Here is a 13,198-nt window from a genome sequence, read left to right as displayed (position 1 = left end):
AGTACTCACAGAAGTCTCCAGATATTACACTTCCAGAATCTGTTTGAATTTTATGTCAATGGGACATTTTTGTAGATTCTATCCGTGTTCTTTAGAATGCTGTTTGGCTGGCTTAAAGCCCTAAGTGTACAATTATCTACTGCATGCTTTGGAATTTTTCCTTAACAATGGTTTGAAACTTAATATTGAAGGACACATATTATTTTTCTGGAGAATTTGAATGCTGATATGATCTAAAAGATTCTGAATAGTATCTGCATGGTTATTGTTTTAAAACACACTGAAATCAAACTTCATTCAAACTGATTGTGTCTTCACATTGGAATTACTTTGCTCACAGCAAACAAGTAGGCTTTCAGTACACAGTTCTACTCATGGTCAGTATTTTACACATTTGGCATAGTTGTAGGCCAGTAATTCTTAATATTTCTACCTAGATCAAAGCTTATTAATGTACTGTAAATGTGTGATACATTTTTTTCAGGAAAGCACTTTTTTGCCAGTAAAATCCCATGCCAGCATAGGTGCTTTATAAGAAATATTTTATTAAAGAAGTAACAATTCTTACATCATGCAATAACTAATAGATTCCATGCTAGATTTTGTCTGTATGTTTCAAATCCACTCAATTTCATACACCTTGCCTGGAAAAACATGGGTTCACTTATTTTATACTTTATACTGTGCATTTGCCATCCTGACGATGCTCTGGAAAAGAAGATATGAAATGAGCATACTAAAACAATACTGGGTTTTGGAGCATCTTTTTCTAAAGTGGAGTGTCCATTTTGCTTTACAGTTTAGGGAAACTAAGCTGCAGTAATCTCTGCAGAAAAAAAAAAAAAAGAAAACGAAAACAGAGATAGCGTCATGAAAGAAAGCTAGGTACTGGTAAATTACATTTATTTTACCTATCTGAAACTATTCCTTCAGATTTTCTCTACAGATGTCTAGAAAGCAGGAAAAAAACTAAAGAGGTAAGTAAAGGAGTTTTGTTTAAAACAAAAATTGAAGTGCTGCTTTCTCAGATCAGACATTTACTCGTGCAAAAGTCTGCAGAGATTTGAGGGAAGAGAAGTCTGAATTAGTGTTTCAATTTGCATTCATTTATTGGCAATCTTAATTTTCAATATAATCTGTGCAGGATGCAGCGGCTCTTCTAAGTAGATTTGGCTTGTATCAGCTCTTGGAAAGCAGAGAGGACTACAAGTAATTCCTGAGAGATTTATAAATATTCATAGAATCACAGAATCATAGAATAGTTAGAATTGGAAAGGACCATAAGATCATCTAGTTCCAACCCACCTCCCATGAGCAGGGAAACCTCACACTAAACCATATCAGCCAAGGCTCTGTCCAACCTGGCCTTGAACACCACCAGGGAAGGAGCATTCACAACATTCAGGCAGCCCATTCCAGTGCCTCACCAGCCTTACAGTAATTACAGTAAAGAACTTCCTACTTATGTCCAATCTAAACTTCCCTCTGTTTCAGTTTTAACCCATTACCCTTTGTCCTGTCACTACAGTCGCTAATGAAGAGTCCATCCCCAGGACCCTTATAGCCCCTCTTCAGATACTGGAAGGCTGCTATGAGGTTTCCACGCAGACTTCTTTTCCCCAGGCTGAACAGCCCCAACTTTCTCAGCCTGTCTTCATACGGGAGGTGCTCCAGCCCCTTGGTAATCCTCGTGGCCCTCCTCTGGACATGTTCCAACGGTTCCATGTCCTTGTGTTATCAACACTGTCCTCAGACTAAAGCCAAAACACAGGATTGTACCTGTGTTTCTCATCAACCAACATTGCCAAGTCCTTCTCCACAGGGCTGCTCTCAATCTTTTCTCTGCCCAACCTGTAGCTGTGCCTGGGATTGCTCTGACCCAGGTGTAGGACCTTGCACTTGTCATGGTTAAACTTCATAAAGTTGACATCAGCCCACCTCACAAGCGTATCAAGGTCCCTCTGGATGGCATTCCTTCACTCCAGCGTATCAATCGAACCACACAGCTTGGTGTCATCGGAAAACTTGCTGAGGGCGCACTCAATCCCACTGTCCATGTCAGCGATGAAGATGTTAAACAAGACCAGTCCCAACACCGATCCCTGAGGGACACCACTCGTTACCAGTCTCCAGCCGGACATCGAGCCATTGACCACAACTCTTTGTGTGCGGCTGTCCAGCCAGTTCTTTATCCACCGAGTGGTCCATCCATCAAATTGATGTCTCTCCAATTTAGAGAGAAGGATGTTGTGTGGGACAGTGTCGAACGCTTTGCACAAGTCCAGGTACATGACGTCAACTGCTTTCCCCTGTCCATCAGTTCTGTAGCCCCATCACAGAAGGCTACCAAATTGGTCAGGCAGGATTTCCCCTCAGTGAAGCCATGCTGGCTGTCACCAAGCACCTTGTTGTTTTTCATGTGCCTTAGCATGCCTTCCAGGAGAATGTGCTCCAAGATTTTTCCAGGCACAGAGGTGAGACTGACTGGTCTGTAATTCCCCGAGTCATCCATTTTCCCCTTCTTGAAAATGGGGGTTATATTTCCCTTTTTCCAGTCGTTGGGAACTTCACCTGACTGCCATGATTTTTCAAATACGATGGGCAGTGGCTTAGCAACTTCATTTGCCAGCTCCTTCAGGACCCGCGGATGGATTCCATCAGGTCCCATGGACCTGTGCGCATTCAGATTTTTAAGATGGTCTCGAACCAGATCCTCTCCTACAGTGGGCCCAAGGTCTTCATTCTCACAGTCCCTGCATCTACCTTCTAAGACCTGGGTGGTGCAGTCAGAGCCTTTGCCAGTGAAGACCAAGGCAAAGAAGTCATTCAGAAGCTCAGCCTTCTCCAAATCCAGGGTACCCAGTTCTCCTGAGAGCTTCCTCAGGGGGCCTATGTTGTCCCTAATCTGTTTTTTGTTTGCTACGTACCTGTAGAATCCCTTCCTGTTATCCTTAACATCCCTGGCCAAGTTTAATTCTAGCTGGGCCTTAGCCTTCCTAACCTGGTCCTTAGCTTCCCGGACAGCATATCCTGTACTCTACCCAGGCCGCCTGTCCTTGCTTCCATATTTTATAAGCCTCTTTTTTCCTTGAATTTTCCTCAGCAGCTTCTTATCCATCCAAGGAGGTCTCCTGTCCCTCCTGCCGCACTTCCTTCTAGTTGGGATGCAGCACTCCTGAGCTTGTAGCAGGTGATCCTTGAATATCAACCAACAGCCTTGGGACCCCCTACCCTCCCGGGTTATATCCCATGGAACCTTACTAAGCAGGCTCCTGAAAAGGCCAAAGTCTGCTCTTTTGAAGTCCAGGGCAGTGAGCTTGCTGCACGCTCTTCTCACTGTCCTGGGGATCTCAGATTCGACCATCTCGTGATCGCTGCATCCAAGGCTGCCCTGGAGTACCACATTCTCAACAAGCCCTTCCCTGTTGGTGAGCACAAGGTCAAGCATGGCACCTCTCCTTGTCGGCTCCTCTATTACTTGCAGAAGGAAGTTGTCTTCCACACAATCGATGAACCTCCTGGATTGCTTGTGCCGTGCAGTGCCATCGTTCCAACAGATGTCAGGGTGGTCAGGTTCTTAAGATGGTCTCGATCCAGATCCGTTCCTACAGTGGGCCTAAGGTCTTCATTCTCACAGTCCCTGTGTCTGCCTTCCAAGACTTGGGTGGTGTGGTCAGAGCACTTGCCAGTGAAGACTGAGGCAAAGAAGTCACTAAGAACTTCAGCCTTCTCCAAATCCAGGGTAGCCAGTTGTCCTGATAGCTTCCGGAGAGGGCCAACGTTGTCCCTAGTGTGTCTTTCATTTGCAATGTACCTATAGAATCCCTTCTTGTTATCTTTCACATCCCTAGCCAAGTTTAATTCTAACTGTTTAATTCATTGTAAATGCATTGTTCTCTGATTTGCTTTAGCTGAATTCAAGAGCATATGCGGGAATATTCCTGGCTTCACTTTTGATATTCATACTGGAAAAGCTGTTGGTAAGTTTAACTAAACTTACTTTACCAAAAATTGTTTTGCATTATATTGTTGCAGCTGCATAATGATACCAAAATGAACATCTAATATAATAAAATTCTAATTTGATTGTAGAGTTACAATGGTGATATCAATTGTGAGACCATTTATTTCATAAAATTTTTCATATTTTTTGTTTTTTATTTCTACATTTTGTTCCAATCTTTTTTACACTCACCACTTTAGTTCATGGAGCTCATGGTTTTGAGTTTTTATTGGTAATATAAAAGGTTTTGGTTTCAAAGATGTTGTAGGACTTGTCTGCTCATTTGCAACGGTCCTGCAACTTGTCTAACATTTAATATTACTCTGGTTTGAATCACTTCCTGAACTTCTCATAGTTTATTTTAATCTCATAATGGGCGTATATTTAGATTTATATTCTGTGTACAATTTCTGGAGATTAAATGTAACTTCTCAACTCAGTTTTAAGCGCAGTGAAATTGAGAATCCATGCAGTACCTAAAGCCATGAAGTACTGTACTTTGACTAGCTCGTCTCATTTTCAGACATTGATGAATGTAAGGAAATCCCAGGAATCTGTGCAAACGGTGTTTGCATCAATCAGATCGGCAGCTTCCGTTGTGAATGCCCCACTGGATTCAGCTACAATGACCTGCTCTTGGTCTGTGAAGGTGATTTGAAATTATGTTATTTTCTACTTAGCCCCCATAGGCACGCTTATCTTAAAGGGAAGGGAAACATTAGATTCATGTTTTCCAAAATCTGAGAGACAGTGAGCTTTTTTGGAGGGCTTAAGTCTGTAAATCAGTTTGTGATGTGTTTGTCTTTAATACTAATGCATGTGCACTTAATAAAGTTTATAATAGTTTTGTATTAAGCAATTAATTGAGTCCTAAATAGGAAGTAAATTAAATGCTTTAATTTAATTTTATTTTAGGGAAGAAAATTAATTCTTGTTCTTAAAACGTCTCAAAGAAAAGTTTCCTTGATTTTTTGCATTTTCTGTCCTTCTACTGTTTTATAGGTAGAGACATTCTCTAGAAGCTATTAGTGAAATTTTGTGTGTCCTAAAGTTGATAGGAGTTTTGTCATTGATATTCAAGGGTCTTGTGCTGATGTGTGCACCTTAAAAAGCTAACAAACTGGGCCACTTACTATTTCAGTTCAAAAGCAAAGGGGAAAACTTTCTAATACAAAACCTAATTTCTTTAGACAGACATTTAAAATTGCAAACCCACTTCAGTGTGTAGTAAGTTGGATTTGTAGGAAACTCCTTCATCCAAAAAGTGTGTCATGGATGAAATTGCATTGATTTTCTTTTCATTTCGTTATGGCACAGGAGACTGAAGGTCAGAATACTCGTGCTTTGTTGACGACAAGACGTCCGTTTTGCACAAGTCATACAATACAGTCTAAATTCTGGGCAAAGCGGGTATCTCGTGGTTTATAATCTCTGAACCATGACTCTTGATATTTCAGATATTGATGAGTGCAGCAATGGAGACAATCTCTGTCAGAGAAATGCAGACTGTATCAACAGTCCTGGTAGTTACCGTTGTGAATGTGCTGCTGGTTTTAAACTTTCACCCAATGGTGCCTGTGTTGGTAAGAAATCAGTTGACTTTTGTCATGTTTGAGCTGTACCTTATCAATGCTACATGCATGATTCTCTCAAAGGGTAAAAGTATCTTTTATTTTCTATATCCTTGTGTATTCTGCTGTTTTATGTAACAATTTTTCCTTTATAGCCCTGTTTCTCTGTAGAAGGGAAGAAAAGCCGGAATAAAATTTTTAAGAGAACATTCTTGATTTATCAAGGAAATCCTAACAGTAGTTTTGACCTTGAGGTGTATAGGCAAGAAGTTCCTATAAAATGAAGTTTTGTTATGATTCAGGTTTAGTTATGGATAATTTTGAGTCTGGTATTAATAATAATAGATTGTAAAAACATGTTTGTGTAAAATGAATGAATAATATAACTCAACAATGTGTACCATCTGTTTTATATTTTTGTTACAGATCGCAATGAATGTCTGGAAATTCCTAATGTTTGCAGTCATGGTTTATGTGTGGACACGCAAGGAAGTTACCAGTGCATATGTCACAATGGTTTTAAGGCATCCCAAGACCAGACTATGTGCATGGGTATGGAAAGGCAATGCTTTTGTCTTTGGTTTGTTTGGGTTTGGTTTTTTTTCAAAGGGAGAGAAATGAGTAAATTTTTGAGGGGATCATAGTAACATTTAAAGACTGATTCATATGTTTTTGGATTTTTGTGAATATGGGATGTGAAGCTGTCCTTGGAGTGAATATATTAGGTTAAGGAAAAAAAACGATGGTATTCTCAAAGATAGCTCTGTGTTACTAAGTGCCGTGGTTTAAGCTCAGCCGGCAACCCAGAGCTGCGCAGCTGCTCCCTCACTCCCCACCTTCTTCCCCTCGCTCCTACAGGGATGGGGAAGAGGATCGAAAGAATGTAACTCCCATGGGTTGAGATAAGAACAGTCCAGTAACTAAGGTATAACACAAAACCACTGCTACCACCAGTAACAATAATGATAAGGGAAATAACAACGGGAGAGAATACAACCGCTCACCACCTGCTGACTGATACCCAGCCCGACCCGAGCAGTGATCTAGCCCTTCTGGGTAACCGCCCCAATTTTATATACAGGGCATGATGTGCCCTGGTATGGAATACCTCTTTGGCTGCTTTGGGTCAGGTGTCCTGTCTCTGCTTCCTCCCGGCTTCTCCTCCTCCCTATCAGAGCATGAGACTCAGAAAAGTCCTTGGGCAGAGCAGACATTACTGAGCAGCAACTGAAAACATCGGTGTTATCAGCACTGTTCCCAGGCTGAAAATCAAAAACACAGCACTGCACCAGCTACTAAGCAGGAGAAAAATGACTGCTACTGCTGAACCCAGGACACTAAGGAATATATTAACATATATTACACCTGGATCGGAGCAATCCCAGGCACAGCTACAGGTTGGGCAGAGAAGAGATTGAGAGCAGCCCTGCGGAGAAGGACTTGGGGTGTTGGTTGATGAGAAACACAGGTGCAGTCCTGTGTTTTGGCTTTAGTCTGAGGACAGTGTTGATAACACAAGGACATGGAAACGTTGGAACAAGTCCAGAGGAGGACCACGAGGACGATCAGGAGACTGGAGCACCTCCCGTATGAAGACAGGCTGAGGAAGCTGGGGCTGTTCAGCCTGGGGAAGAGAAGTCTGCATGGAGACCTCATAGCAGCCTTCCAGTACCTGAAGGGGGCCTATAGGGATGCTGGGGAGGGACTCTTCATTAGGGACTGTAGTGATAGGAGAAGGGGTAACAGGGACAGCTGAAACAGGGGAAGTTTAGATTGGACATAAGTAGGAAGTTCTTTACTGTAATTACTGTAAGGCTGGTGAGGCACTGGAATGGGCTGCCTGGGGAAGTTGTGAAAGCTCCATCCCTGGTGGTGTTCAAGGCCATGTTGGACAGAGCCTTGGCTGACATGTTTTAGTGTGAGGTTTCCCTGCCCATTCAGGTCCTTTCCAACCCTATCTATTCTATGATTCTGTGATTTTATATAAACTCTGTTTTCACAAAAGTGTATCATAGTGGTTTGTTTGACAGGGAAGTTTATAGGAGATATCACAAAGTGATAGAGTTTGGAGGTTTTAAAAAAGACAGACTTTTCAATTATTTAGAAATCTATTGAGTTCATGTTTAATTTAAAAAACAGAATCCCACATTTAATATAACTGAAATCTATACACATTTTGTATTAAAATAATGGCATACTGGAGATGATATAAGAAAAAAATCACAAAATAAGAATGTTTTTCTTGTTCTTTTATTATTTTGCAATCAGTTCTACTGTTTTGTTTTTTTTTAAATGATGCATGTGCGTGGGAAAATGTCTTGTGTTAACACAAAACTTCGAGTAACAATTCTAAAAACTAATTCTAAGAGTTTCATAGTATGAAATACAAATCTAGACAAGTTATAGAAATGTGACAGATGAGAGACAGAGATTTAGAATAGTCACTGTGCACAGATAACACATTAACATACCTGCAAAAATCAGTTCCTCCATACAATTTTGTTTTTCATTGCAGATGTTGATGAATGTGAACGCCATCCTTGTGGAAATGGAACTTGTAAAAACACGGTTGGATCATATAACTGCCTGTGTTATCCAGGATTTGAATTAACTCATAATAATGATTGTATGGGTAGGTGCTATAATGGAAAGTTTATTTTCATTGCTGATGGCTTGGTTTGCCAAGGAGGATGGTATATAGTTGAAACCTGAAGGAAAGACAGACAGGTCAGGGTGCTATGAAAGTGAATTGAGTGCAGTAACTGATACAGTTAAAAGCCCTAAAGGTTAATTATTGCTATCATTTCTTCAAAGTAATTATTTTTTTTTTTTTTACTGGTCAGCTTGAGATAACATAAACCCTAACAATTCACTGACATTTTAATGCAGCCCTCATCTCCATTAGACTTCCTGGATACTTACAGTATACATCCTTGACTGCTGGTTTAGTCCAAAGGCACCACTTGCAATAAGCATATATTATGTCACACCACCAATGTTGTCGTATGAATTTAAAATAATTTATTTCACCCTATTGACACTTGCATGCAGCGTGAAAGAGAAAAAAGACCAGGAGCAAGAAAGCCAGTACAACTAATCTACCAAATATGCTCTTCTAAGATGAACTCAATCAGAGTTTATACAGGCATTACTATTTCCTATTCCCTAAAGCACCAGGCTTAAAAATATCTGATGGTTTTGGACAACTTAAATTCCTGGATACTTGTGATAAAGCAACTAAAATCTTCCTGGACTGAAGAACAGACTCATAAATCTCTGGATATCTTCTCCCTTGAGCAGAGCATAAGCCAAAGGAGAGAAAGGCTTTACATTCCTTCTTGCTACAGAAAGAAGACAGGACAGTCTAATGGTTCCTTTCTGGTTCAGGAGAGAACTAAAACATCTTAAATAGGTATTTCAAATCCTCTCCCTGTCCAGGAAAGAGACAATTAAAAACTTTTGAGTAAAATGTTTCTGCTGCCAAAGAATGGCACTATTTGCTGAGGAGCTTTTTCCCTTGGCAGTGTAACTGCCCATGTACTACCGGGAACTTACCTCTGCTGCAGGCTGTGCCTTCAGTGATGCTCAGAAGCCTAAGCTGACTCAGAGACCTGGCCTTCTGTTAGCACTCCTCTTGACTCAGGGCTTTCTTCCAAGCTTTCTCAGTCATTCAAGGGCAATTTAGCCCATTCCAGTACTATTTCTGCTAGTAGACCTGTAACACAGAAGAAATGTACTATGGAATAAACTAGTAACACAGGCATGGCTGTACTCACAGAAGCAGAAGGTACATGGTTTTCAGCAGCTGCTACTTAATGCTTCTGCTTCAAATTCAAGTACTGTAAAACAGCAAAGTGTAGATTGTTGTTGCAGCATGATGCTTATCTGATCTCCTTTTCTTGACGTATTCTCATCTGCATTTTTCCTTCTGCAGTGGTCCTTTAAAACTGCATTTTTAAAGTAACTCTAAAAACTAATAAGCATTTTCAAACCTCATTTTCAGAACCGTTGTGAAGGAGAAAATTATCCTGTGGAAAGCAAATGATATATTCCAAAATTTGAAAGTGACAAGGCAGGTTTTAGGAGGAAACTCGAGTGCGTATAAATCCAGATAAAATCCAGACCACTCCGTGTAACATTTTCTTTTCTGTGTCTGGAGTTAGTATCATAAAGTCACTTGGCAATAATTGAATATCTCCAGATGCAGTAGCTGAGGTAATGCTGGAAGTTTGAAAATTATAATACCCTATAAAAAAGTGTTGTTTAAATAAAACATATACATTAATGCACTTGAGTGAAAGTTACTTTCCAATAGCTGTCAGCTGTTCCCCTGTTGCTGCAAGATTTGCTTTTTCCACAGAAATAGATATTGTAACTTGAGTATGTTTATAGCATACTGTATATAGTATGCCAGGACTCAACTCCAACTTCTGGCATTTTGTTTTGTTTTTTTATCTTTACAGATATCGATGAGTGCAGCTCTTTCTTTGGGCAGGTGTGCAGAAATGGACAGTGTTTCAATGAAATTGGTTCCTTCAAATGTTTATGTAACGAAGGATATGAACTTACTCTAGATAGCAAGAATTGCATTGGTATGTATAATACCACATTGAGATGTTAAAGTACTGAATATTAAAGTACTGATAAGCTAAAATAATCAAACTATTAGCCCCCATTTAAAGGGCAGCACCACAAGTCTGAGTATCCAAGTATAAAAAAAAAAACAAACCCAAAACAACAGTGACTAATGAAACCGTAGTGGAGGTAATTGAGTTTTGGAATAGCTGTTCATCATCAACCATTTAAATGTCTTAGAAAATTAAAAAAGAATCTTAGTACTTTTCATGAATAAGCCTGTTTTGTTACCATAATAATTACCTGATTCTAAACTTCTCTTGATTCCATCTACCCTCCAAAGATACTAATGAGTGTGTGGCACTACCTGGTTCATGCTCTCCTGGCACTTGTCAAAATTTGGAAGGATCATTCAGATGCATCTGTCCACCAGGATATGAAGTAAAAAGTGAAAGTTGTATTGGTAAGGCAAGTTGTAATTACTGCTTCTGAACAATTTAAAAATTAGAAAAAGTATGTGGTTCTAATTTGGTGGGAAGTAGTTGTACACCTTAATGTTTGTGAATGTTGCCCAACTTAAGATCATGGTGAAAGGAGGTAAGTAAGAATACTCCTCTAAAACCAGAAGAGGTTTTAGACAGAGGAAGCAAGATATTTTGTGTTGCATTGCACTCTTATTTTTGTACATTGACTTCTTCATTAATGCAAACAAAAGTATCTACCTAAAAATGGTATTTTATATTTAATACACTCTTTTTTGTTAACAACATTCACAATACAAACCAACCTGTGTATTTGGTTTATATAATAAATATAAAAGAATGGTAACTATTGACAATCAGTGCATGAACTAAGCTTCTGGTTTCAGAGGACTATGAAGTTTAAAAATCTTGATAAAAGTATGGAGCTTATGGGAACAATTGCTTAAATTAGTTTCTTCTAGCAACTGTTTTCTGATTTCATGTTATGTATAGTGTCTCCCAAGTGCTGAGATTCATAGGAGGAGGAAAAGGGTGCAACAGACCTTTCATCAGTTTGCCTGTCCTTCTTTGTTCATCTAAGTTTTCGTTGAAGCCTTAAATATTATTCAGGAGCTGAACATCACACAATGAATTAAGGTTTGGTATGGCAGAGAATAAGAAATAAATCCAAGTTAAAACTCCCTTTTCCAGCAGAGCAAAGCACAGAACTACTGTGAGTTTATTGGGTGTTAAGATTAACCATGTGGGGCACCTAGCAAGGAAAATGTACTCAACTAGTTTTAGGTAGCTAACCTAGAAACCCTAGGTTTCTGCATGGTGAAAGGACAGATTAAGCATTTCTCTCCCCACTCACTGTGACTATATTGAGAAACCTGGCTTTCAGCTTAAATGATCAAAGTTAGCTGGTGTGACACCCAGACACACATTCGTCCGAACAACTCCCAGTAATAAATGAGCGGTTTGTCCTTGTATGGACTGAAGAAAACACTAGTAAGGACATAAAGATTTGGCCTATAGCTACCTAGTCTGTATAGGTTCAGGAACTGGATCACTGAAACCTTTTTGATTTTTTTGCTTTGAACACCAGGTTGTATTTTCTAAACCTCAGAATTCTGTTCTCTTTTTATATCATGCCACTATATTCAGTTTGCCTGCCAACTTCATGGTTTCTTTTGGCAGCTGCTCTTTCCACATTAGCAATTATGCCTGAGATTAAATCAAATCACCTACAGTTGTAAAATCATGAATTTAAAATGAAAGCTTTTGGTTTTCCAGGAATATCACTGTTTATGGCCATGTTAGCATAATCACAGAATTTCTTGATGGTTTTGACAGCATCAGTGCCTGCCAAATAAATTTTTGCTCAAACTGAGAAAAAAGGATTTAATTGCATTCTTTTTCTTAATTCTGCCAAGTGTCCAGAAAATTTGTTGGTAAAGTTTCTAGACAATGCATAGACAATCACATGTGATTGTGCTAATAGTTTGATTAACATTATGACAGTTCTTGCGACATATGTTCCCCATTAGTTTCTATTGATCTTCTATGCAAACAGCTTTATAAGAATTCATTACTTCTGTCTATAATATGAATGTTGGCACTGTCTAGATTACTTTCGAAGCTCAGGGTGATTATATGCAGAAGAAAATAAAACCAGATGGAAGCCATAGAATAATTATTAGTTTTCACTAACCAATTAATATATTCCCTTTAATTTTATGGGAATGAAGGGAAGAGGACTCATTAATTTGCACAGTCTGGCTAGTCACCTGTTCATCAAGGCCGTGAAAAGAATTTCTTCCAATATGGCTAGTACAAAGCCATTCATTACTGTAATAATCAGTGCTTCAAAAGAGGAGTTTGTCTATTCCATTAATGCAGCTGAATTGCTAAATTTTATTAGCAACTGCCAAATTAAGTGGCAAATTAATTACATTTTCATTCACTGAAATAAGCCAATTTAAAATGCTTCACATAGTAAAAGCCTGTCCATGAGAAGCTGTGGAGTTTGACATATAACAGGTTATGTTACAGTTGTTTCTTCATGTGCTATACTTAACAGTAACTTCTGAAAATGGGACTCCAGGCAGTATTTTTCAGAAGTTATGCCACATAGTTTATTCCTACCTATTTATTCCATCACTCCGCTTTTATTTTCCTAGTGATAAAGACTGTATTTCCATTGTTTCCTTATCTGCTGAACGCAGGTCAGTTTTCTTAGATTGAGTAGAATCTCCAAGAAAAAGGAGGAAAAATGACACTACAGATTTATGACTCAACATCCATAAGGCTTACTTTCATGCAAAATACCTGTTCCTGCCTACCCTTTGATTAAGATCAGTATGGATATTATTGCAGAGTGCTTACACAGCCACAGGTGTCTGTGATGGTCCTTTTAATATCTCTTACTGAAAGACTCAGGACAGGCTGTATTGCAGGAATAGCTTTGAAGATTTTTAAAATGCACTTCAGAATTTATTAAATTTTAATTATTTTTAAAAATTACTTTTGCAAGGAGGCTTATATCTTCTGTAAGTATTTGCAGAATAGAATAGATTAAAACATAG

At 39.1% G+C, this 13,198-nt stretch overlaps 1 protein-coding gene across 1 annotated transcript in view; it reads left to right on the top strand.

The window, feature by feature from the left end:
• FBN2 (fibrillin 2) overlaps nucleotides 1-13,198 on the top strand; it is a 159,974-nt gene that overhangs the window by 123,332 nt on the left and 23,444 nt on the right. The window contains exons 42-48 of the mRNA XM_065662467.1: nucleotides 3,912-3,980; nucleotides 4,527-4,652; nucleotides 5,461-5,586; nucleotides 6,001-6,126; nucleotides 8,090-8,206; nucleotides 10,038-10,166; nucleotides 10,493-10,612. Coding sequence (XP_065518539.1) covers nucleotides 3,912-3,980; nucleotides 4,527-4,652; nucleotides 5,461-5,586; nucleotides 6,001-6,126; nucleotides 8,090-8,206; nucleotides 10,038-10,166; nucleotides 10,493-10,612 — 813 coding nt within the window. The remainder of the gene's footprint in view (nucleotides 1-3,911; nucleotides 3,981-4,526; nucleotides 4,653-5,460; nucleotides 5,587-6,000; nucleotides 6,127-8,089; nucleotides 8,207-10,037; nucleotides 10,167-10,492; nucleotides 10,613-13,198) is intronic.

The sequence above is a fragment of the Lathamus discolor genome, chromosome Z, assembly GCF_037157495.1.
Source record: "Lathamus discolor isolate bLatDis1 chromosome Z, bLatDis1.hap1, whole genome shotgun sequence".
In the NCBI taxonomy this organism is placed as follows: domain Eukaryota; kingdom Metazoa; phylum Chordata; class Aves; order Psittaciformes; family Psittacidae; genus Lathamus; species Lathamus discolor.
The sequence above is the reverse complement of the archived record's forward strand: the minus strand, read 5'-3'. Positions and strand labels throughout refer to the sequence as shown.